The sequence below is a fragment of the Haematobia irritans genome, chromosome 5, assembly GCF_050003625.1.
Source record: "Haematobia irritans isolate KBUSLIRL chromosome 5, ASM5000362v1, whole genome shotgun sequence".
In the NCBI taxonomy this organism is placed as follows: Eukaryota; Metazoa; Arthropoda; class Insecta; order Diptera; family Muscidae; genus Haematobia; species Haematobia irritans.
Genome location: NC_134401.1, coordinates 169,381,121 through 169,408,332, shown reverse-complemented (window position 1 = coordinate 169,408,332; position 27,212 = coordinate 169,381,121). Strand labels below are relative to the sequence as shown.

The 27,212-nt window shown below is 32.5% G+C and overlaps 1 protein-coding gene across 5 annotated transcripts in view; it reads right to left on the bottom strand.

Moving 5' to 3' along the window:
- Positions 1–27,212, bottom strand: part of grh (grainy head) — a 475,110-nt gene that overhangs the window by 134,299 nt on the left and 313,599 nt on the right. Inside the window, exon 1 of one of the 5 annotated variants that reach the window (XM_075311015.1) lies at positions 19,789–20,563. The exons of the other annotated variants lie outside the window; for them this stretch is intronic. Within the exon in view, the coding sequence (XP_075167130.1) occupies positions 19,789–19,844 (56 nt within the window). The 5' untranslated portion in view covers positions 19,845–20,563. Of the gene's footprint in view, positions 1–19,788; positions 20,564–27,212 lie in introns of those variants that run through there. 5 annotated transcript variants of the gene reach the window in all.

The window sequence follows — 27,212 nt, the reverse complement described above, 5'->3', positions numbered from 1 at the left end:
CATGTGCGTGTCCTGCGAACATCATCACAGTCTGTATACGTGGCAATGACAATAACAACAATAAAAAGCCAAAAGGCGATAACACAAAGTGTGAGAAAATCATGTTGTCGTCGTCGCCAACGTTGGTTTTTACCTTTGCGTGGCAGTTGGTCCTTTTTAACGGACATCTGAGGAAGAGTGAAGTAAAACAGACGAAAAAACTATACACAACTAACGATGATGTTCATTTTCAAGGGTTTTAGTCTTTTCAAGTGCATAACAGTCAGCCAGGTTAAGGATGGAGAATTATTCGTAATTATATTTGATTAACCCGAAACGTCATAAACCATAAAACGAATGAAACGAAGATGAAGCAAAAGGTGTTTTTCTTATATGGCCTTGTTCATATTGGCATCAAATATGTATGTGTTGATTTGAAAACAAACAAAAAAAAAATGTTTTCTTTGACATAGGCTCATCAGGTGTTCTTGCCCTTTACTAAAAATACGTTTTTGTCTTTTTCATAATAACATCTGCGTCATCATCGCCCTCATATCATTATCACACAGTGTTTTTTTTTTAATTTTAATATTGTATATGTTATCCAATTGTACTAATCTACAATATGAAATGTTTTAAAATTTTAAATTATGTACATATTTTTGACTATTATACAAAAAAAAAGACATAAATGATTAGAAAAGTATGTATATTGAAAGTGAAATTTTTTGACTATTTTGTTTTTGAATTTTGATTAGTAAAGTAGTCTATTATACAAAGGTATATGTGGGCAATTCCAGACAAAAGTATAGGATTTCTGTATAAAAATAAAATTTGTTTGTGTCTACATTTAAACAATGTCTGGATAGAAATTCACTATAGAGGAATCAAAGGTCTATTTATTCTGCAAGCATTTCAATAACAAATATGGGTTATACGGCACCTTATATACCAGATTTATTGAGAGTCTTGAAGGCACAACTTTCATATGTTTTCCTAAAACTGTATTTTATCATGGAGATGGTCGATTTTCCCTCAATTCGAATCTATTGTTTTTTCCATATCAACAGTGATTAGAATTGGTACAGTGATTAGAATGTCCGAACATGATTTCCCACTGAACGAAACTTTATATAAACGAAATTACTGAATTCATGACACGGATTGTTTATAATCTCTTTATTTGATTTTTAAGAAATTTTCGTCTAAAATTTTGTATCGCAGATAACTCTTTTTTCAGTACTACAAATTTTCGTGTGTTTTATCCCACTAATGGCCGTACACCTAAAATGACAAATCTAATTTCAGAGCATTTGGAAGTATTTCACACATCAGTTACATAGAAGAAACATAGTTCGATTTTTTTAACATAAAGTTTTGATTGCAGTTGGAATAACGAGCTCAAAAAAAATCTTCGTCATAGATTTTGATAACCCATCGAATCAGACTTCCGAACAAGTTCATAAGGTCCATTTATTCTGCAAGCATTTCAATAACAAACATGGGTTATACGGCACCTTATATACCAGATTTATTGAGAGTCTTGAAGGCAAAAATTGCGTATGTTTTTCTAAAACTGTATTTTATCATGGAGATGGTCGATTTCCCTCAATTCGAATCTATTGTTTTTTCCATATCAACAGTGATTAGAATTGGTACAGTGATTAGAATTTCCGTACATGATTTCTCACCAAACGAAATTTTAAATAAACGAAATTACCGAATTCATGACAGGGATTGTTTATAATCTCTTTCTTTGATTTTTAAGAAACTTTCGTCTAAAATTTTGTGTCGCAGATAACTCTTTTTTTCAGAACTACACCAAATCAAATTTCAGAGCATTTGAAAGTATTTCACACATCAGTTACATGGAAGAAACATAGCTAGATTTTTTTCACATAAAGCTATGATTGCATTTGGAATAACGAGCCCAAAAAAATCTTCATCATAGCTTTTGATAACCCATCGAATCAGACTTCCAAGACAAGTTCATAAGGTCCATTTATTCTGCAAGCATTTCAATAACAAATATGGGTTATACGGCACCTTATATACCAGATTTATTGAGAGTCTGGAAGGCACAAATTGCGTATGTTTTTCGAAAACTGTATTTTATCATGGAGATGGTCGATTTTCCCTCAATTCGAATATATATTATATATATATTTTTTTTTTTCATATCAACTTGGTACAGTGATTAGAATTTCCGTACATGATTTCCCACCGAACGAAATTTTAAATAAACGAAATTACCGAATTCATGACACGGATTGTTTATAATCTCTTTATTTGATTTTTAAGAAACTTTGTCTAAAATTTTGTATCGCAGAGAACTGTTTTTTTTTCAGTACTACAAATGGTCATGGGTTTTATCCCAATAATGGCCGTACACCTAAAACAACAAATCAAATTCCAGAGCATTTGAAAGTGTTTCACACCTCAGTTACATAGAAAAAAACATAACTCGATTTTTATACCCTTCACTACTACTGTGGTACAGGGTATAATAAGTTTGTGCATTTGTATGTAACGCCAAGAAGGAGTAATCATAGACCAACCTTTTAGTATACGGATCGGCTTAGAATTAAATTCTGAGTCGATTTAGCGATGTCCGTCTGTCTGTCTGTCTGTCTGTCTGTCTGTCTGTCCGTCTGTCTGTCCGTCTGTCTGTCTGTTGATGTATTTTTGTGCGCAAAGTATAGCTCGCAGTTTTAGTCCGATTGTCCCAAAATTTGGTATAGGGTCCTGTTTCGGTTCAAAGACGATCCCTATTGATTTTGGAAAAAATCGGTTCAGATTTAGATATAGCAGCCATATATATTTTTCACCGATCTGGTCATAATTGGCGTGTATATCAACCTATCTTCCTCAAATTCCGTACATCCGAATATTTTATGAGTCTCGGAAAACTTGCAAAATATCAGCAAAATCGGTTCAGATTTAGATATAGCTCCCATATATAGCTTTCGCCCGATTTACACTCATTTGCCCACAGAGGCCAATTTTTTGCTCCGATTTAGTTGAAATTTTGCATAGGGAGTAGAATTAGCGTTGTAACTATGCGTGCCAAATTTGATTGAAATCGGTTCAGATTTAGATATAGCTCCCATATATAGCTTTCGCCCGATTTACACTCATATGACCACAGAGGCCAATTTTGTGCTCCGATTTAGTTGAAATTTTGCAAAGGGAGTAGAATTAGCATTGTAGTTATGCGTGCCAAATTTGGTTGAAATCGGTTGAGATTTAGATATAGCTCCCATATATATGTTTTTCTGATTTCGACAAAAATGGTCAAAATACCAACATTTTCCTTGTAAAATCGCCACTGCTTAGTCGAAAAATTGTAAAAATGACTCTAATTTTCCTAAACTTCTAATACATATATATCGAGCGATAAATCAAAAATAAACTTTTTCGAAGTTTCCTTAAAATTGCTTCAGATTTAAACGTTTCCCATATTTTTTTTTTACTAACATTGAGTTCCACCCTAGTGCATTAGCCGACTTAAATTTTGAGTCTATAGATTTTGTAGAAGTCTATCAAATTCTTCCAGACCGAGTGATATTTAAATGTATGTATTTGGGACAAACCTTTATATATAGCCCCCAACACATTTGACGGATGTGATATGGTATCGAAAATTTAGATCTACAAAGTGGTGCAGGGTATAATATAGTCGGCCCCGCCCGACTTTAGACTTCCTTACTGGTTTTTGATTGCATTTGGAATAAAAAAAATAAAATTAAGATTAAATTTTAAATTAAGGCCCAAAAGCCAATTAATAAATTTCCGACGTCGTGCTGCTAATTTGCAATATTCTTTGAAATAACAAATCCATCATCCCAGATGGTAAACTTTACAATATAAATACTAATTATTTTGGTAACTTAGTTCACAGTTTAATCTAGCTTTAAGTACAAATAATAAAAAAAATATCTATATTTTTCTATTACCCAAATTGTGGTTACTCTAAATTTAGGATCATAATGCTATAAATTGCTTTACATTTATTTTCATTGGTTTTCTAAAACCACAAAAGAAAATTATTTTGTGATTCAGTTTGCAACAAAAAAAAAAAACAGTCATTTAGATTCATTATTATTAGCCCAAGTAATTAACAAATATCTGGGCGATTTATTGCCATAGGAATTCCCCAAAAACAAAAAAGAATATATATTATTCATTGTAAAAAAACAATATCAAGGAAATACCCATATGTCGATCCATAAAAACCAATAAAGAGGAACACCAAAAAAAAATCATACACACAGACATATATTTGAATTTTATAAAATTTATATGCAAATTCGTTTTATTGTGCTTTTTAAATGTATTGGTCTATGTGAGTGTGTTTATCTCTCTTTTTCATTGTGTTTTATTTAATTCGTGGTAATCAAACCAACATGTTCATCTCATTTTGTTTTTGTTTTTTTCTTAATCAAATCAAACTTTTCATTAAAAAACATTCAAAATTAAAAAAAAAAATAATAAAACGCATACACACATTAAATTAAAAGAAAACAACGAATTTTGATGTGGTAACCGAGTAAAACTCAGACTGCCCAAAATCCAAAAGGCGATAAGATGCGGCACATGTAGACAAGCATTCATACATCGAAGCACCTGCAATACAATACTGTAAAAAATTACATGTGTGTATGGCTACGCGCATGCGCATCAACCCCCATCACAAGGTGCTATGGCGAGATGGCGGCATTTAAGGCTTTGAGACTTGAGATTCTGTTAAACTGAAACAGTTAGTAAAATTGTCTTTAATACAGAGAGACTTATACACTCATACGCATGCCTTTGTAGACCTAAGAAATACAAAAACAACAACGCCATTAAAGCTTACAAATTTTCGGGTGTGGGCCATAAATTTCTCATACATATCGCATTAATTAGCATCAATAAGAGAGACAAACATATTCTGGGGCCTACAAACAAAATTGAAACTTAAGAAAGGAAAACAAAAAAAAAACGAAAATGGCTTGTCCCACATTACTTCATTGAAGCAAAAAATATCTTTCGGGCTAACTCTGTCTCCTTGGATACTTTTAAGATGCGGGAGATTGAAAGAAGTTTTGATTAAGCTAAACATTTAAAACAAAATGTTTGTCTTTCTGGAGAGAAAACGCACACAATCAACCATTTCCATCCAATATTAAAAAAAAACATAATACAAATTAAAACAAATTTATTCATACTTGTTCGATCAAATGCATTTCGAAATTGTTATATTGCCTTACAGAAAAATGATTAAAGTGGTTTTAAAGTACTGATTTCTTTTTAATTTTCTTCTAGGTGATTGACATATCACATAATAGCTTTTAGTTTTAGATTTGCATAATTAAAAGCAAAATATCAGAAATATTATGAAATGCAATTTTCATGTAATTAATTAATGTGAAATGTAATATAACTTCCCAGCAAAAAAAAGCGTCGCCAAAAAAGTACTGGAGATGTTCTTTTTGGATCCGGAAGTGGTGCACCGTTGGCGCAGAAGCGATGAATTTAACATGGGTTTGTCATACCACCATTTCAATAGCCGTTGCACTTAAAATGCATCGTTTCTTAAAGTGTGATCCAAATTCAGTGTTTTGGATGGGATTTGATAAATTTTGTGATATTTTGATAAATAAATACTTTTTAAACTTATTTTATAATTTTTAATGCATTCTAACGCTTGTTTGAAGTCAAGCCTCAAATATTTTCAAAATTAAGCATTTTTTCTAGAATGGATTTAGCATTTTTTTCGACAAAATTTAAATAATTTGCACTATCTTATTAATCCTTACTATGTTCTATCCATCCTAATCCTATCCATTTTAAACAAAAAAAGTTAAAATTACTTTTCAAATATATATAAAAAAGGGACTTATAAAAATGTAATTAAAAGAACTTCCTGAGTAGTTAAAATAAAGAGCATCTCTGGGAAAACATTTTTGGAAGTGCATTTAAAGTTGTGTCTTTAGAAGAACTTTCAAAATTTTTTGCTGGGTTATTAATACACCTTTATATAAAAATGTATTATTTTAGAAAATTTTATATAAAATATAACATCTGCATTCTGGCTCTTCAGAGTACATACAATTACAATTTATCAAATAAAATTAATTATTAAATTAAATGATATCAATCAAATGAATTGATATGGATGGAGGGTTTATAGTTTTGAGTCCAATGTAATCTCTACTTTTAAAATAGGCTAAAATTACTTATGAGTGCAAGGTGTTGAAAACAAAATTTAAGATTAAATATTTTAAACAAATAATTTATATGGGAGAATGTATTATCCTTCTTAGATAGTATAATACATATTATGTCATTTGCATATCATGGTAATGTCAAATTTAACAATTTTATAGTGAGCAACAAGATGTTCTCTGAGAAACAAAAATAGAAATACAGTGAAACCTCTAAAACTTGGACACTTTTAAAAGCGGACACCTCCTAAAATGTGGCAGTTGTCTGGGGACGTTTGCTATATTAAGACATTACAATTAACCTCCCATATGTTAAGTGGACAACGCCCAAATGTGGACAAAATTTTAGGCGACCATGAGAGACCACTTTTCAGAGGTTTCACTGTAGTTCAAATTAGTGAATTGATATAAATGTGGTCTTAGCGTTATTTATAGGACAGTGCTATTCGAATTTTAACTTCAAAAAGCTCCCTATATGTGTGTGTTGCATTCCGATATAATTTCAAAAATATTTCTTTATAAAGATTCACATGTTTTAGAGAAGTTAGTTTTTTCGAAGAAAAATAAAACACATTAGGTCAAAAACCTTTGTTGTTAACACCTAATTGTTTTATATTTATTTTCATAATTAATTGTGATTGTATATCTTGTAATAAATAAAAAAAAAAAAAACATACAGTGCACCCGCGGTAACGTGAACAACGCCTAACGTGAAAACACTCTTTCTTAACTACTACTCCGCAACGCCAAAAAAACATAAAATTTGACGTTAAATACAGATTCTCAAAGCCAAATACAATTTCAAATACACTTACGGAATTGTTTAGTAATCTAGTTTGGCTTTTTTCGTGAATTTTAATTATTAGTTTCAATTGCTTTATAACTACATACCCACTGATATTTTTCCGATCTCTTTTTTATACCCACCACCAAAGAATGGTGCCGGGGGTATAATAAGTTTGTCATTCCGTTTGTAACACATCGAAATATTGATTTCCGACTATATAAAGTATATATATTCTTGATCAGGGAGAAATTCTAAGACAATATAACGATATCCGTCTGTCTGGCTGTCTTTCTGTTGTAATCACCCTACAGTCTTCAATAATGAAGAAATCGTGCTGAAATTTTGCACAAACTCGTCTTTTGTCTGCAGGCAGGTCAAGTTCGAAGATGGGCTATATCGGTCCAGGTTTTGATATAGTCCCCATATAAACCTACCTCCCGATTTGGGGTCTTGGGCTTATAGAAACCGCAGTTTTTATCCAATTTACCTGAAATTAAAAATCGGGAGGTACTTTAGAACCATAAAGAGGTGTGCCAAAAATGGTGAGCATCGGTCCATGTGCTTGTATGGTCCTCATATAAACCGACCTCCTGATTTGGGGTCTTGGGCTCATAGAAACCGTAGTTTTTATCCAATTTGCCTGAAATTTAAATCTAGAGGTATTTTAGGACCATAAAGAGATGTGCCGAAAATGGTGAGTATCGGTCAATATTTTAGTATAGCCCCCATAAGAACGATCTCCCGATTTAACTCTTTGGGTTTCTAGAAACCGTAGTTTTTATCCGATTTGCCTGAAATTGTATATATTCCTGTATTTTAGGCTCACAAAAACGTTTATCGGATTAAGTTTTATCGGTAATGCCTCCATATAGACCGATTTCACTTCTTGAGGGTATAGAAGGCGCACTGATCATGAAAATTGCTTGAAACTCAATGTAAAATTTCCAGATTTTACTTCTCGGGTGAAAATCTACAGATTTAAGATTTCAAATCAAGACGTTATTTTATAATTTTCTTGCACACTTACAAATGATGTTAATGATTCCTCTAAAACTTAAACAAAAATGGTTCTTATAAATCCAGAATCTGATATAGTCCTCATAGGTGAAATCTTTTAATTTATCTTCGGGAAGTGTACTGGATTAACTACTCTGCTTGATCTGTCCTCAAGCCCTACTGAAATTTTAAAGGAAACCCTAATATTTGGTTCATGGTGGTTGTGGCCCGGCTGAACTTACTGCTGTATATACTTCTTTAAATTTTTTTTTTGTCATGAAATTAAATTAAGTTTTTATTATTACTAATGACAAAAATAAAAGACTATTATGCTAGAACGTGTAAAACTCCCGAATATTTCTTCTGAAATACGGTGAAAATCGCTAACGTGAACTAATTAAAACCAAGAGAGTTCAGGTTAGCGATTTTCAGTGTACTTCAGAACAAATATTCGGGAGTTTTACACGTTCTAGCGTGATAGTTTTTTTATTTTTCTTATAAGTAATATTAAAAACTTAATTTAATTTCATGAAAAAAAATTAAAAAAAGAGATTAAGAAAATATCAGTACCGCGAGTGCACTGTATATAACTTCACGAGCGTAAGTTTTCCTTCAGTATTAGATTTAGATAATTTCTCCAATAAAAAAGGCGAAAGTTATATTTTAAAGCATACTTTGCATTGATTTCGCATAAGCTCTACTTCAGTATTTCAGTTTTTTTTTTCTAAACCAAATTTTGCTTTGAGAATGAATCGTTTGTTTATTGCAGATAAGAAGAATGAATTCATTTTTCTTTAATGACACTGGATAATTATTCTGAACCAATTCAATGTTTTCATCACTAGAGTGCAAACGAACTAACAAATTCACAAATTTTGTGTGGATTTTTTCTTAGAGTTAGAAGACCAATTTGTACCAAATAAATTTGTACGAAAACAGACGATTTATCTGCACACATAGAACTAGTCAGAATTTTATTAAACTAGGGGAAATTTGCACTAGACACCAAATAATATTATAAGAATATCAATTAAAATAGGATATTGTAGGCACTGCTGAAAAATAAACTTTGGAGAGTAAAGAATTCAAATTTGAAAGGAAAATAGAAAAGGAACCCTTTTGAAATATGTATGGGATAGAGAAAAATAAAATATAATTTTTGTTGAGAAATTGAAAAATAAAAGATCGTTTCTTTAAAAAGTCTTATAGATATAAAGACATTTCTTAAGAGACATAGAAATATTTCTTGCTACCGACAGAATGTCTTTCGTAAGACAACGAATAATTTTATTGAATAATCTTCAAAAAAAAATTATATTTTCAGGTATTTCCGTTTCGAAATCAAGTCAATTATCTTATTTGTAATGATCATTTTATACATAAACATTTGAACTTGAACAAAATTTAATTCCAAATTAATTTGTATTATTTAAGGTATTAGCTGAAGGATTTCGGCTAAGATTTTTAATTACAAACCATTTTTTCCTTAAAAAAAAAAAATAAAAAAAAAAACAAAAAAAAAACCGACGACCATTACTTATGTAATGCCAACAAAAATGTGTAAAGATTTTTACTATCTTATAAAAGATATTTTTAATTTATCTATGATACCTTTTGCGTTTCCTATCCCTTGCATCCATCCGTTATACCTTCGTATTACATATACTCTGTGATCAGATCTGCCCTTTCCTTTAAAATCATATAATTAATGACCAAAGCTTCGGATCGATAATCCTTTACATCTGGACATTCGTTCACTTTTGTACACAGCGCAATCGCCCAGCCAACGCTTAAATAAAATAGAATCCACAAAAACAAAATTAAACCCTTTTGGGTATGGGCAGCAGCAATGGTAATTTAGATGCCCGTTGTTTGCTTTCCCACAAAAGGTGGTAGCTATGAAGATTATAGGGCGTTTTTGATGGTTTGATGATTTCAATGAGGAGGAAGACCAGAGAACAAGCAAAAGGGTTGAATTTATCTAACAACAAAAGGGGGTAAATGGCTAGCCCGGGGAAAGGAACAAATTCAAGGATCTTTTGGCCCATCGTTCATACATTCACACGAATTCTATTCTATTTGCATTGGCCATCCAATCTAGGATGGTTACGATCTGTATTGTCCATGCTCGTAGGATCATTGAATATGCAAATTTTTTTTGTAGAAAATAAATAAATGGAAAAAAAATAATTTTCAATTTTGGGTGGTAAACTGATTGCGTTGGTCATAAATCTTCGTTTTGAGCTCTAAGCATAACATGTGCGTTAATGATGTGTGTGTGTATGTGTGTGCGCATTTATCTATGTATGGAGTATACTTTGTCCATTCATCTACCTATTTGGGAAACATATGTAGTGTATATGTGTGATCTGTGATTACTTCGGCGAAGTCCGATTTTGACCTCTTGGGTCAGTTTGATAATGATGTTGATGGCGGGGTATGGTAAACATATAATTTGTAATTTTTTTTCGTTTTTTTATTTTTAAACAGCTGAATAATCATAATTTAGGGGATTATTTTTCTTCACAAAAAAGGTAAAGTATGGTACTTTCGGTTCAGTATTTAATTACAAAAATTGGCTGAGTTTAGTTCTCCTGTCATTTTTAATCAAATGTCCACGACAATTATTTATTTAATTTTTTTACGAAAAAAGGTCATATATTTGTAGACCTAAAAAATTTGCATGGACTCACAACATTTATGACAGTTTTTTTTTTTTTTTTTAATTAGGAACCAATTCTTTGAGGATATGAAATCTAAAATAAATAAAATTTATTAAGACAATTCATATTAAAAAAACTGGATATATACTTGAACTTTGAGTAGATACAAGACAAGACAATGTCCATGAAAAACTGGACGTTTCTATACTAAATCCGGAAGGATTTATTTTGAAAACTCTCTAGCAATCAGCTGTTATCCCGCTGTAATCTCCAATAAAGGAAAACAATTTTTGTGTGGAACTTTTCGCCTGGAGTTAGGATAGGTGGCATCCCGATGTATCAGGCTCACTTAGACTATTCAGTCCATTGTGATACCACAGTTGTGAACTTCTCTCTTATCACTGAGTGCTGCCCGATTCCATGTTAAGCTCAATGACAAGGGACCTCCTTTTTATAGTCGAGCCCGAACGGCGTTCCACATTGCCGTGAAACCTCTTAGAGATGCTTTGAAATTCTCAGAAATGTCAGCAGCATTACTGAGTTGGGATAATTCACCGGTGAAAAATTTTTGGTGTTCGGTCGAAGCAGGAATCGAACCCACGAGCATTGCACAAGGGACCTCCTTTTTATAGCCGAGTCCGAACGGCGTTCCATATTGCAGTGAAACCTCTTAGAGATGCTTTGAAATACTCAGAAATGTCACCAGCATTATTGAGTTGGGATAATCCACCACTGAAAAACTTTTTGGTATTCGGTCGAAGCAGGACTCGAACCCACGACCTTGTGTATGCAAGACAGGCATGTTAACCATTGCACCACGGTGACTCCCCGAGTTAGATTAATACTGAAGATGTACCAGATATGTTTGTCCTGATTTGACTTGTTGAGAAGCTAAATGTTATATATTGCGAAAATTTGTGATATTTATCTGACGTTACTTTAGACTCCAAAATAAAATAGTTCGCACTAGTTTGGCCCATGTTTTGAAACGTCCTGAGTTTCTTAGCTGGAATTTTTATAGGATTTGGTTGAAATCTATATTTTTCTTACACTCTTAAGGAGATGTATTGATCGGTTTAATTTTTTAAATAGTCCCCATTAAAACAAAATGAATCGGATCAATTGTCGATTTTATTTCTTCAAAATATCTGCTTTGATTGAAAATTTAAATCCATTGGTAAGGGTGTTAGTACTGATTTTTTTTAGCATTTTTATTTGCGTTGACAATTTTAGGTAAACGGTACGTCTCGTCTTTGCCGACGGTATATCACCTATGACTTATTCATATCTTTCTCTTCAATTTTCGTCTCTCCAATAAGGTTACCTATATTCTATCAAATTTCAAGGTTTTTCTATATATCACAATTCAATGAATTTTTCTTGGGGTCATTTCAAGCACGCTCTTTTTTGTGCTCAAAACACTGGGACTATATATCATTTTGGACTAATTCCTTATTCAAAATATTTCCGGATTGGGGGTTGTTTTTGCGTATTAGGCATCGATATAATCACTGTTATTAAGCATGCTTGGATAATTGGTTGAAGATACGATTTTAGTATATTTTGCTATATGTGACAAAATACCAGTGTTTTTTTTTATAGTCCATATATTCATATTAGGTTGGATATTTCTTCCTATGCTTTGTATTGTGTGACAGTCAAGCAATGGTTATTGATTAAACAATTTAAAATTTCAAATATTAACGAATGTTAATTAATACGAAAAACACAAAATGTTAACTGCGGAGATGAGAAACGGTACAGATTTCACATTAAAAATGGTGATTTGAGTTTGTAGTCTCTTCTCTAGCAAAATGTTGAAGAAAACAGCATAGCGAATTTTTAAGAAATAAAAACTATAAAATGTTATAATAACTATGGAAGCGGTAGCCTTAGTAGAAATAGCGGGAGATCATTCTTATGTCAAGAATATCGTTCGATCGTTTCATAATCTATTATTCTGTTCATTGGTTCAACCGTATGGATAACTATGTGCCAATATGGCCGTCCATTTGTATGAACCCCGGTATGGTAGTCCGTCCATCATAGGGATAGATGAGAGATAAGTTCGTCTGGGAATCCAACAATATATATTTAAATTTACAGCTGATTGTCTACTTTTGTAATTATTGGTCTTAGATAGTAGAAGTTATAGGCAAATTGATTAAACATTATATTTATACAATATCTTGGACAATATTTTGCTTGCATTTTATACTACACAGTATTCAAATATTTAATAGAAACAAATGCTAGTAACTTTTTCTAAGCAAACAAAAGCTACAGGAATTTTGTGAAATAGTCATATTGTAAAAAATAAATTTTGAAATTTTTGAAAAAACAAATGTAAGAAAAAATAAGTGAGTAAAGTAGAAAGTCGGGCGGGGCCGATTATATCATACCCTAAACCACCCCCAGTGATTTAGTAAACATAAGTTTTTGCATTTCCTTATTTATGAAAATTAAGTAGTATATGTTTATTGCAATTTTATCACAATCTGAACAGAAACGCCTAATATTAGGAGCTATACTTGGTTTTACACCTACAGAATAAGATTAAGTACCAGTATAGTGGCAGCCCGATATATCAGGCTCATTAGACTATTCAGTCCATTGTGATGCCACTTCTCTCTTATCACTGAGTGCTGCTCTATTCTATGCACAATTTTTTTGTGATTGGGGATCGATTTATCTTAGGACTATATATAACTATAGACCGATATGGACCTAGTTAGGCATGGTTGTTAACGGCCATATACTAGCACAATGTACCAAATTTCAACTGACTCGCATGAAATTTGCTCCTCCAAGAGGATGAAATTTGCCCCTCCTTGGCTATTAAATATCGTATACTACCACCACGTACCAAATTTCAACCAAATCGGATGAATTTTGCTTCTCCAAAAGGCACCGGAGGTCAAATCTGGGGATCGGTTTATATGGGGCTATATGGGGCTCCGGAGGTCAAATCTGGGGATCGGTTTATATGGGGGCTATATATAATTATGAACCGATTTCGACCAATTTTTGAATGGGTGTTTGAGGCCATATATTAACACCACGTACCAAATTGCAACTGAATAAGATGAATTTTGTTCTTCCAAGAGGCTCGGGAGGTCAAATCTGGTGATCGGTTTATAGGGGGGATATATATAATTATGGACCGATATGGACCATTTTTTGCATGGTCATTAGAGACCATATACTAACACCATGTACCAAATTTCAGCCAGATCGGATGAAATTTGCTTCTCTTAGAGGCTCCGAAAGCCAAATCGGGGGATCGCTTTATATGGGGGCTATATATAATTATGAACCGATGTGTACCAATTTTTGCATGGTTGTTAGAGATCATATGCTGACACCATGTACCAAATTTCAGCCGAATCGGATGAAATTTGCTTATCTTAGAGTCCCCGCAAGCCAAATTTGGGGGTCCGTTTATATGGGGGCTATACGTAAAAGTGGACCGATATGGCCCATTTGCAATACCATCCGACCTACATCAATAACAACTACTTGTGCCACGTTTCAAGTCGATAGCTTGTTTCGTTCGGAAGTAAGCGTGATTTCAACAGACGGACGGACGGACGGACATGCTCAGATCGACTCAGAATTTCACCACGACCCAGAATATATACACTTTATGGGGTCTTAGAGCAATAGTTCGATGTGTTACAAACGGAATGACGAAGTTAATATACCTCCATCCTATGGTGTAGGGTATAAAAATAGGAAATCGCACAATTAGTCTGTATAATGTAGCCAAATTTGTGAAAATCGGCAACATATGTATGTAAGAGCTATATATAAGTCGAAGTTCGATGGGTTAATATATCTAAATTTGAAATGTGAGTAACATTTGCCAATAAATAAGAGAACTATGGACAAATTTGGGAAAATCGAGCGGTGCATATATATGGGAGCTACATCTAAATGTAAATCGATTTGGATAATATTTTGCATATTTGATTGATACAAGAGAAGGTTACCTTGTGGTAACTTTGAGTAAGATCGGGTAATAAATAAGGCCACTATTGTTAAAATTAAGGTTATAATTTTTATATAATTTTTGAAAAACGGGCGATACATATATATGGGAGCTATATCTAAAGCTGAACCGATTTGAATGATATATGGCAGGTTTGGTTGATATTATAGTAAATTACCACTTGCTGAATTTGAGTAAATCTATAGTAAAAAATAAGGTTATTAGGGGTAAATTTTTGAAAATCGGACACTACATATATATATGGGGGCTATATACTAAATCTGAACCGATTAGGGGTAAATTTTTGAAAATCGGACACTACATATATACATATATATATATATATATATATATATATATATATATATATATATATATATATATATATATATATATATATATATATATATATATATATATATATATATATATATATGGGAGCTATATACTAAATCTGAACCGATTTCGATGATATTTTTGATACCACATAAGGTTACCTTGTGCTAAATTTTAGTAAGATCGGTTGATAAATAAAGGTTTTATGGCCAAATTTGGGAAAATCGGGCGATACGTATATATGGGAGTTATATCTAAATCTTAACCGATTTCGACAAAATTTTGCAGACTTAAAGGTTGATGCAAAATATTACTTTGTGCCAAGTTTGGCGACGATCGGTTACTAAAAAAGTGCAACGTGATCCCATTTGTCGAAATCGGGCGCTATATCTAAATTTGATCGTTCGTTCTTGTGCCCAAAAACTACATTGTACCAAATTTAATCAAAATCGGTTAATAATTCCGACCGGAATCCTGTGAACAACAAATACATGGACAGACGGACGGACACCAAGCGCTAGATCGACTCAGGAGGTGATTCTGAGTCGATCGGTATATATTTTATGGGGTCTAAAATCAATATTTCTGTTAGGCACATTTTTTGGCAGATCAAAGTTTTTATACCTTGACCACTATGTGGTTTAGGGTATAAATATTATTATTTCAATTGATTTTGTTGTCTTTGCTTTTATTATTTAAAATACAATTTCAATATTTTATGGAATCGCATGCTAGCACTTATACGTAATCAATACATAAGCGTAGAGTTTGGTTTATTTAAATCAAAAACGTTCGAACTAATTTTCACTCCTTCCCTAAGTTAACTTATGAATATTCACCGTAATAGCTTTAAAAGCTTACCGCCCCTTGCATGTTTTTATGTCATCTCATTTGGTAGTTGACTTCATAAAAAAAAATTATTTGCTAATTTATTGGATTTACGCATAATCCCTTTGCTTCGTTTAGACTAATTTCTCATATGTTTTGCAAAAATTTGCTTAATTGACGATATTTGTCAACACCTGTTGTTTGGGTATTTTTGGTCCAAAGCAAAAACCATAGATAAACAGCAAAGTTTGCTTAATAATGTGGAAACATCTAAACAGACAAGCTTTAAAAAAGTCAGATTAAATGATTTGCTGGAGAAAATCAGCCTCTGTACGACCAAAACTAGGATAGAATCCTTCAATCCTTCAACACGGTGGATCTTCTTTATAACATCTATATAGTAGAAATATTTCTATCTGAATGTGTTTGGCTTTTAATTTTGTCATTTGAAGGGATTTGGTAGAGAATTAACTAGTGCAAAATTCAAAAATGTTAACTAATGAGAATTTTTGAAAAACATGGTGGTCTACATAGATTAAATTATGATCAGATTATGTTGCAATTTACTTCCAAAATAAACCAAAACTTTTATCCTAAATGTCAAATAAATCACCAAAAAATAACATCAAATTGGTGCAAACTAAAAAACACAGACGTACAGCCCGGACTAGAAATTCGTATGCATACATTTAGCTGGTCCGTTTCCGTAGGGATAATAGCCATTATCCTACGAACATTTTATATTTTTTATTGTATTATTTATTCTAATTTTTATTATATTATATTAATAAAATTTTGCATATATAAAATGCAATGATAATAATTTATAATAACATATATTCAAATATATTAATAATAATAATTTAGTTAAGTATATGTGAAAGCGTAAAAATAATATTGTGTTTTTTTACGAAACTTGCACAATTATTTATGACAAATATTCTGAAATTTAAAAGCTCCTTAGTTACCGCCCAAAAACAGATGAGGATTATCACAAAATGTTAACCCTATAATGCCTATATTTTTTTGCCAGCTGGTTAAATTTTCAATGTTAACGACAAAAAAGCAAGAGAACTAAGCAAGAAAAATATATACCGTAAAATTCATCATATGCTGCAAAGCCTCTTGAATAGTTTCAAATAAGTTTTCTTTTGATTTCGCCCATTTTTGTTGTCTTAAGGCGTGTTTTACTGAAAGCTTCCTTATTAAATGAAGGCGGGCTTGGGCATTAGAGGGTTAATGTTAATTTCACTTGATAGATATAAGAAATTTATGTTATGGATAAAACCAAGTTTTTTCCTTAAGTCTTTCGTTTTCCTTTAACAAAGTACAGTTTATCCAATTTTTAAAATTTTAATAATTATGAGACGGAAAACGTACATTGCATTGGTTGCCTTATCCGCTTTGAAATAAGATGTTTGTGAGTTCAATCCCAAAACCTTTGCGTCGCTACGAAACGTTAATTTCTTCAATAATGATAATACCGACTCTGAGTATTTTTAGTAAAAAAAAGCATCTCTACTAACGGTGAAGGCTTTACAGATATTTTGCTCTGTGTAAAATTTTACACAAACGATGTGACATTTAAAAATTTAGCTTAAGAACAAATAGTAAAAATAATATTACTTTTTTTACTAACTTGCGCAAATATTTATGATAAATATTCCACGATTTAATACTTTCCTACACAAAAAAAAATCACCAAAATTTTAATTGAATTCTAAAACAATTTCAATTAAAAAATTAATTGGTTCAAAAACTTTTTTTCTTGAAACAGACATCAATCATAGAAATTAATAGTATCAATTAAATTGGTAATTGGATCAATTGATTTTTTAAATAGACGTTGGTGATTAAAAATCATCAATTTTTTAATTGACGTTGGTGATTAAAAATTAATTGGATCACTTAATTTCGTGATTGAAGACAAAAAATATTTTTTTTCTGTGTAGTTACCGACTTACACAGATAAAAAATATTTTTTTTCTGTGTAGTTACCGACTTACACAGATAATGCATATCACAAAAAGTTGTTGATAATTTCGCCCAATCAAACTCTTCAAAGAGATAAGAAATTTCTCCTTTTGAACAAAACCAAGTTTATTTCTTAAGTCTTTCGTTTTCCTCTAAGAAAGTACAGTTTATCCGATATTTAGAATTTTAATAGTTATGAGACGGATAATAAAAAAACATTGGGCACTGGCCACCGTTTTGAAATCAGAGGTTTATGAGTTCAATCCCGAATCGAAGCATTACTGATAGAATAATTATATCTTGTCCTAAATGAAATTTTACACAAACGATGATAAATTTAAAAATTCTGCTTAAGACCAAATAGGACAATGAATTGAATGGTGTCATGAGCCTGAAATAATAGGCTCCCATGATATCTAACCTAGGATATTGGGTATACCCAATTTTATAGGAGAGAAATTTTGTATTTCCCCTTCTGAGTTTGGGGGAAATTAAGTCGTATAGCTAAACGGAAAACTTATCTGTTTTCAAACAGCTCTCACATATAATTAGCATATATACTTTATTATCAAATGATCCAGAATTTATGATCATTGATACACCATTTGTCTTTAATGAGTTTTTTTTTATCAATACAATATTGCACTTTGTATGAAGTTTCATTTCACAAACAAAATTGTGTGTACACATTTTTTTACGCGTTTCATTTTAATTGAAATAAGCAAAAATACTTCATTAACTTTGAAACTCAATTGATACAATTAAAGATATAATTTAATAAAATACTAAATTATATATTTCCAATGAAATATTCATGGGAAATTATATTGAAATGTTTTAAGAAAAAAAATCCAAAAAATTAATGAAATGAAAATTCTTTCTCACATACCATAATGCAAAAGCGTTACAAATTGATTAGTACAAGGACCAGAAGATGGAAAATCTCATTAAAAATTAAACTTTTCTTTTGATTTTAAGCATGGCTAAATGAAATTTTACACTACAAAAAAGATGCTCTATATTAATGCCGAAAAAATTAATATCGATTAATTTGAATTGCTTTGATCAAGAGTGCATTTGAAATTTTACACAGCGAGATAACAAAGCCTAATTAATATGATATTTGAAATGATTTACATTTTAAAGTCATCATCATTATTAGTATCAACGAAATCGTCATAGGTGTAACATAGTCAGAGCCCAGAGGCCCTCCTCTCCCTAGGAAACCTCTTTCCTCTTTGCTTTGTTTTAATTATAAATTATGGTAATTTTATTTAATTCCCCTCGGAAAGATAATCACAGCGACACTAATGCACGCACACACACACACAAAGAAACAATAACAACAACAAAATTAATATTAAGAGGAATGGTTATGATGACGATAATGGTATGGAGGAGGCGATGGCGTCGGAGGTTAAGAGTCAGCCAGCAATTTCAAAATCAATACAAAAAAAATATCAAAAAATATCTTCGAAAACTGAAATCTTTGGTTGTAATTTATTTACGGCTCATTTACATTTATGTTACAAGAAAACACACACGCACACGTACACTCATACTAGCCCATCCACTGTAGATGCTAAGACATTGATTTTATAATATTTATAAACAAAAATCCAAATTGGGAGTCTTATAAAAAAATGTAAGGGCCTTGGTTGGTAGGTGATGCAAACAAATCGTATCGTATTCCCAATAAAAAAAAGAAGATGGTCACATGGAATATATGTATCATTAACGATTTATGGTTTAAAATTAAATTATATCGAAAAATCACGAACTTGGAAATCTGTATTGGTTTTTTTCTTTATCACAAAAGTGAAACTCAAATGAAATGGGGGGAATTTATAGTCCATTAAAATTGCCATATATTGAAGGATTTTGATAATTGTGTGAAAATGTTACTTTAACACTTTCCTAAATAGGAGTGAAATAATATATAAAAATAGATTTAGAAACACACACTTAAAATGGGTTTTGGTATTAATCACATTCAATTCAAATATTTTGTAGAGTTGTATTTACCGTGGCTCTGTCAACCAATCTGCATATGATATGGAAAATGTGCTGGCGGTATCCATTGTAAAGGTAAATGATAATCGGCTGATGTGAAAAACTCTCTCTTTTTCAATAAAAAAAATCACTTCGTTCACTAAAGGACACAAACTGAAGTTTTCAGTATTGTTTTAATTAAATTAAATTTAGTTTAAAACATTATTGTTGATTTTTTTCACATTTCTTTAGGTAAATTTTGTTTTAACTTTTTTCACAATTTCAGAATCATTTTTTATGTTTGTACATTTGTTTCAATTAGCTATTCAATTGTTAAGTATTAATTTTCTCTATTTTTTTTTTGTATTCACTTTTTCTTTCAAATTTATTTAGGGGTTTCCACAAAATTATTTTTGTTTATTTCTCTTTTTGAAAAAAAAAATATTTTTTGTTTTTATGAAAAAGCCGCTAGCCCGCGTTTGTTTTCATTTTTAATTCACAAAATAATTTCTTTATTTCTTAAACTTTATTTTTGGCCAACTGGAAAATCACGTTCCCTGTTGTAGGTTGGCTGGCAGGTAGGTGCGTTAGTTTATTCAACAAGAAAAAATCGTATCAAAACAAATAAAAAAAGAGCACTGACAGCATATATCTTCTAACTTGTCTCGTTGTAAGAGACCAAAACAAAACTGATAACAGCACACAAAGACAAGACAAAAGGCCGAACAAACAAGACAAAAAACGCACAGAACACACAAGAGCTGATCAGCTTGTTGTTGTTAGCCTTGTGGCGAGCCGTTAACAACTGAAAACCACTTTGCGCTCGTGAACACACAACCTGCCAGTGGTTGTTGGCCAATAGGTTCGATCGGCTGATGATCGTTCGATTCGCCGCATGCAATCACGGATCGAACTTGCGGCGAATTCATCTCGCTCTCTGCACATGGAGCCACCAAATGAAGTTAATAAGCGCAGGCGCACGCACTCGTGGTCCATACAGGTTTCAATTGAGCATACCACAAAAACCACACCACGCTTTGGCTAGCCAGATAGTTCGTTTTCCAGGTTTGATTTGCAACTGCTGCACCTGCTTAACATACGGCAGCATAAGCACAACAAACCACCCAGCATCCTCATCATCTCGTATCATCGTAGGTTTGATGAGCGCATCTTGTTGGCTTGCTCTCTATGTCGCACGGGCGTGTTTGCTTTGCTTTAGCATTTTGTTTGGTTTGTGGCAAAAATACAGATCAACAGCCAACACCTTTTGCAGGTTGTTTGCAAGAAAAAGTTTGGCCATCAAACTGTGATTTTCTCTTCTCTCTTTTTATATTTTTGTGATTTCATGGTCTGGTCTTGAAGTTTGAGTTGGCGGTTATCTTTTCGTTAAGGCTAGTTAGGATGATTTCCTTTTTGTTTTTTGCTCTCCTCAATTCCCAAAAACAAAAAACACTCCAAGCAACGGTAATTGTTCGTTTATATGTTCAAATTTATGTTACATTGATGTCCAATTGATTTGATAAAGAAATGCATATTGCTGTTATTTTCCATAAATATGGGATTTTCCTGGAGGGGCAAGTCAACCCTGATTGCAGTCATCTCAACATCAGCCTCCTTCCTCTTTTTCTTCTACGTAGAGGCGACTCTATCCACCACACAAAACCCAACATAATCCATGCAAGAGTGAATGAAAATTGAACAACGAACAAAAAAAAAATGTGTTGGCTTTAAAATCGTTTTTTGTTTTGATATAACCGCTATGACCATAAACGGCTTGAGAAAATGGCACGTGAATAACGTTTTTTTGATTGGTGGTAGGTTAAGAATTTTGAAATTCGCATAGATATCATTGGATTAATATAATATCGTATTGAAAAACAACAACAAAATGTTTACATATAAATCAAAGATAATATTACTTTGGAAAATTCAACTTTTGGATAAATTAAGTTTGTTGCTTAAGTCTTTTGTTTATGAAAAAAAAGGAAATTGGTTAAATCTAACAAAAAGTCTAAGAATATGAATTGACTTTATTTACACTGCATGACTTTGAAAACTAGAAATGATATCGTATATCCCATACCATATTTTTTTGGGATTTTTCAGATTACAAAAAATGTTGTATCCCAGCAAAAAATACTTCAGTAGTAAGAGTTTAGTTGCGCTTTTTGGTATACAATAATGTAGGCAGTGCATCCACACTGCATGAATCGGTGGCAATAACGTAAACGAGTAATCAAACAAGTTTATGATCATTCGTTTGCGTTATTGCAACCAATTCATGCAGTATATGTTAGATGCATGGACGATAGAGCTGTTTTCCTTCACACCAACAATGCTATACTCAAGATTATATATCACTTCTGAGCAATATTTCTATTAAAATAAGCAATTATACGAGCGCTATGTAGAAGCTGCTCTAAATCGGGATATCGCCCACAGTAGCAGTTGGTACTGCGTCTCTCCCCTACAATCCCGCTGAAATAGTGCTCCATTTTTTGCTGGGATGTGACACCCTTAGGCTTGCGAAGTCCTATATGATACAGTTTTATTATTAAAATCTACGTTGTTAATAAAATCTACCCGATTTCATACTTCAGCTTCTTCCCAGAAAAACAGCGTTGCCACAAAAAATCTAGGGGTAGAAAATTGACACAGAAGCGACGAATTTATCGTGGACCCGTCATAGGATGGATGTCTATTTAAACAGCAGATGTACTGAATTTGATCCGAATTCAGTGCTTTGTATGTGAATTAGAAAAAAATTCTGTGTAATATATTACAGAATTCCTGTAATTTTTTTAGATTTGTAATACACGCTTGTCTGAAATGCTTTCAAATTCGCAATTTTTCTAAAAGGCATTCAACATTTTTATCAACAAAACATTGATATTTTTTATCGTTTTATTAATTCTTATGATGTGTTAAATGAATTCAAACAAATACTATTAAACCTATCCCTTGAAATATGAAAAAAAACGAGTTAGAAAAAATTGAGCTACACCCAGAGAAGGAATGTGATCACCTCAAACATGTTTTAAGAGCAAAATGTTATTTTTGGGAGGTTTTTGTTTTTGCAACCATGTTATTTTCTCGGAAATCATGTATCTGATTTCGGCAAGCAAGTTATATTTGACGAGAAAATAACATTTTAGTGACAAACATGCTCTTGAAACATGTTTGAGGTGATCATATTCTTTCTCTGCGTGTATAAGAACTTCTGGGATATTCAAAATAGAAAACATCTTTGGGAGGATGTTTTTGGAAGTCTTTTTAAAATTGTGCCTTTAGGCAAACTTCCAAATTTTTTGCAGGGCTTGTAATATGTAAATATTTTTAAAGAAAGTTTCTAACACTCAGTAATATAATATACCAAAATTATATGGAGGAGACTTCGCACTCTGTACCAATAGATTGAGAATCTACCTAATACCAATAAGAATTTTTACAGCTTTAAGACGAACGGACGGGATCGAACCTGGAAGTGCAGAATTGATTCCATATGCTACAAATAACTTGTCTGTATTATGTGGTGTTGTTTTAAAAACCCACATAATTATATCATCCAACTTCATAATGCAACTGTACCCATTTATCAGTATGGTAGTCGAACGTCCCATTTTCAGTGGAGGTTATAATATGTTGCTAGAATTACATCCCAACGAATTCAGGGCTCCATCAATCACTATAAAGATTACTCTAATTGGAATTTTGTTTTTATTGTGGTACTATCATATTTACATTATTTCTTAAGACTATATAAGCTAAGTATATGAGTTTTTTTTTTTTGAGAATTTACTAAAAAGTATTGCAACAAAAGAATTCTAACTTTGTTTATGAGAAAACTACAATTTTTATTTGATATAGTTTTTGGCAAAAAAAATGGAAATTTATTTCCACTAACCAAATTAAGAAAAAACAATCAAAAACGGTACATAGTTGGTCCTTGATGAATTTCATATACCCCGCTCGAGTTTCAGCAAAAATTAAAAACTGAATAGAATCTGTGCTAGAGTTTAAACTATAAAATCCTATCTCGTCATCTCTGTAGATGATATCAGTTAGGTAATCAAAAATTATTTGCGTTAAAAATAATCCAAATTTAGAATATACAAAGAGTACATAGGGGAATCGGTACGTATGGAGCCAATTCCAATAACAAAGTACGCCAATTATCGAATTTGCACCAAATCGGGGGATCGGTCACCAAAACTAGGTGTATTAAGGTCTGGAAATAAATAAATTTCAAGATAATTATTGAAGGTTTTACGGTATTTTAAGTTTGGTTTAAAAGAGTCCTATTTCATGTTGACAAGCATAAATAACTTAAGCTGGTATTCGTTCTCTTGTGCGCTCCAACTCATTGTTTCCATCCTACCCTTCTTTTATTGGAACATAATTATCAGTCATACCTTCCAAACTTGGCCAGCTTCCTATAAGGTCTACCGCTACATGTTGGGCTTTATTTCGTGTAAAAGCGGGGAAGTAAACTAGCTAGTGTTCCAAGGTATTTTCGCCTCCAAAATATGCCCTACAAACAGTACCGGTACATATGTGCCTTCTACTTTACAAGACTAATCATGATTCCAACCACTTTCTTCCTAGTCGTCCTACTTTCGTTTAGTCATTTTTCTTTTTATACCCTGCACCACACTGTGGAATAGGGTATTATAAGTTAGTGCATATGTTTGCAACACCCAGAAGGAGATGAGATAAACACATGGTGTCTTTGGCAAAAATTTCAAATTTGGCACAAATATGTGTTTTGACTCAGAATAGAACCCTATTGATTTTGGAAGAAATCGGTTCAGATTTAGATATAGCTCCCATATATATTTCGCCCGATATGGACTTATATGGCCACAGAAGCCAGAGTTTTACCCTAATTTGCTTAAAATTTTGCAGAAGAAGAACAATTAGTAATATAGTCAAGTGTGCCAAATTTTATTGAAATCAGTTCAGATTTAGATATAGCTCCCATATATATCTTTCGCACGATATGGATTTATATGGTACCGGAAGCCAGAGTTTTACACCAATTTGGTTGAAATTTTGCACTAAGAGTACAATTAGTAGTGTAGTCAAGTGTGCCAAATTTTATTCAAATCGGTTCACATTAAGATATAGCTCCCATATATATCGTTCGCCCGATGTACACTCATATGACCACAGTGGTCAATCTTTTACTCCGATTTAATTGAAATTTTGCACAGGAAGTAGAATTAGCATTGTAGCTATGCGTGCCAAATTTGGTTGAAATCTGTTCAGATTTAGATATAGCTCCCATATATACGTTTTTCTGATTTCGACAAAAATGGTCAAAATACCAACATTTTCCTTGTAAAATCGCCACAGCTTAGTCGAAAAGTTGTAAAAATAACTCTAATTTTCCTAAACTTCTAATAAATATCGAGCGATAAATCATAAATAAACTTTTGCGAAGTTTCCTTAAAATTGCTACAGATTTAAATGTTTCCCATATTTATACCCTGCTCCACACTGTGGAACAGGGTATTATAAGTTAGTGCATATGTTTGCAATACCCAGAAGGAGACGAGATAGACACATGATGTCTTTGGCAAAAATGCTCAGGGCGGGCTCTTGAGTCGATATAGCGATGTCCGTCTGTCCGTCTGTCCGTGAACACATTTTTGTAATCAAAGTCTAGGTCGCAGTTTTAGTCAAATCGACTTCAAATTTGGCACAAGTATGTGTTTTGGCTCAGAATAGATCCCTATTGATTTTGGAAGAAATCGGTTCAGATTTAGATATAGCTCCCATATATATATTTCGCCCGATATGGACTAATACGGTCCCAGAAGCCAGAGTTTTACCCCAATTTGGTTGAAATTTTGCACAGGGAGTAGAATTACCATTGTAGCTATGCGTGCCGAATTTGGTTGAAATCGGTTCAGATTTAGATATAGCTCCCATATATAGCTTTCGCCCGATTTACACTCATATGACCACAGAGGCTAGTTGTTTGCTCCGATTTAGTTGAAATTTTGCACAGGGAGTAGAATTAGCATTGTTGCTATGCGTGCCAAATTTGGTTCAAATCGGTTCAGATTTAGATATAGCTCCCATATATAGCTTTCGCCCGATTTACACTCATCTGACCACAGAGGCCAATTTTTAAATCGGATTTAGTTGAAATTTTGCATAAGGAGTAGAATTATCATTGTAGCTATGCGTGCCAAATTTGGTTGAAATCGGTTCAGATTTAGATATAGCTCCCATATATATGTTTTTCTGATTTCGACAAAAATGGTCAAAATACCAACATATTCCTTGTAAAATCGCCACAGCTTAGTCCAAAAGTTGTAAAAATGACTCTAATTTTCCTAAACTTCTAATACATTTTAAGTTTCCTTAAAATTGCTTCAGATTTAAATGTTTCCCATATTTTTTACTAACATTGTGTTCCACTCTAGTGCATTAGCCGACTTAAATTTTGAGTCTATAGATTTTATAGAAGTCTATCAAATTCTGTCCAGATCGAGTGATATTAAAATGTATATATTTGGGACAAACATTTATATATAGCCCCCAACACATTAGACTTTCCTTACTTGTTTTGTTTGGATTACCCCCCTACGGGAAATTGGTGCAAATTGCCACTGACGGACGGAAATAAAATTATCAGAATAACCTAGTGTTCGACATATTTCAAATGTTCGAATGCGATACGGATGCCCAAACTGAAACAGTTTTCTAAGAGTATGGGTCCTGAGGACCTGAGTCCAAGACGTGTCCTAAAGTGTAAATTTACCCCGTCATTGACAAACCCATGTTAAAGTGACCGGTCCCTTGCATACATTTTGACCAGAACTGTAACTGGTCCATACACACTAGGGACTAGTCCTGTATCGGTTCTGTGGTTGTTCCATTTCCCGTAGAGCACTTAGTATTTTCGTCGCCCTTCCGGCAACTCAGAGCTGAGTTTGATGAATGAAAAGGGGAGACAAATAATCTAAGAATTTTACCCTCATCAAGAATATTAAACAATCGCCAATAAGAAAAAGCTTGTATTTCATTTTCTTGTATTATGATCTCTTTCTAATAAATACAGTGAAGTTTTCTATACAATGATACGACTTTCTCTTATTCATGTGAGTCTTCGTTTCCTTATAATAAAAGAGAAATAATTAATTTTGAAAAAATTTTCTATAACATATCTATATCAGAATGAACTGAATAGCGTAAGTGAGCCTGAAAATAAATCGGGCTGCCAATGTAACCTTACCTATATAACTCCCATTTAAACCGATCCCCAGATTTGGCCTCCGGAGCTCTTGGATGAGCAAAATTCATCCGATCCGGTTGAAATTTGGTACGTGGTGAAATTTGGTACGTGGTGAAATTTGGTACATTGCGCTAGTAACTATATGGCCGCCGATAACCATACCAAAATTGGTCCATATCGGTCTATAGTTTTGTATAGCCGATCCCCAAAA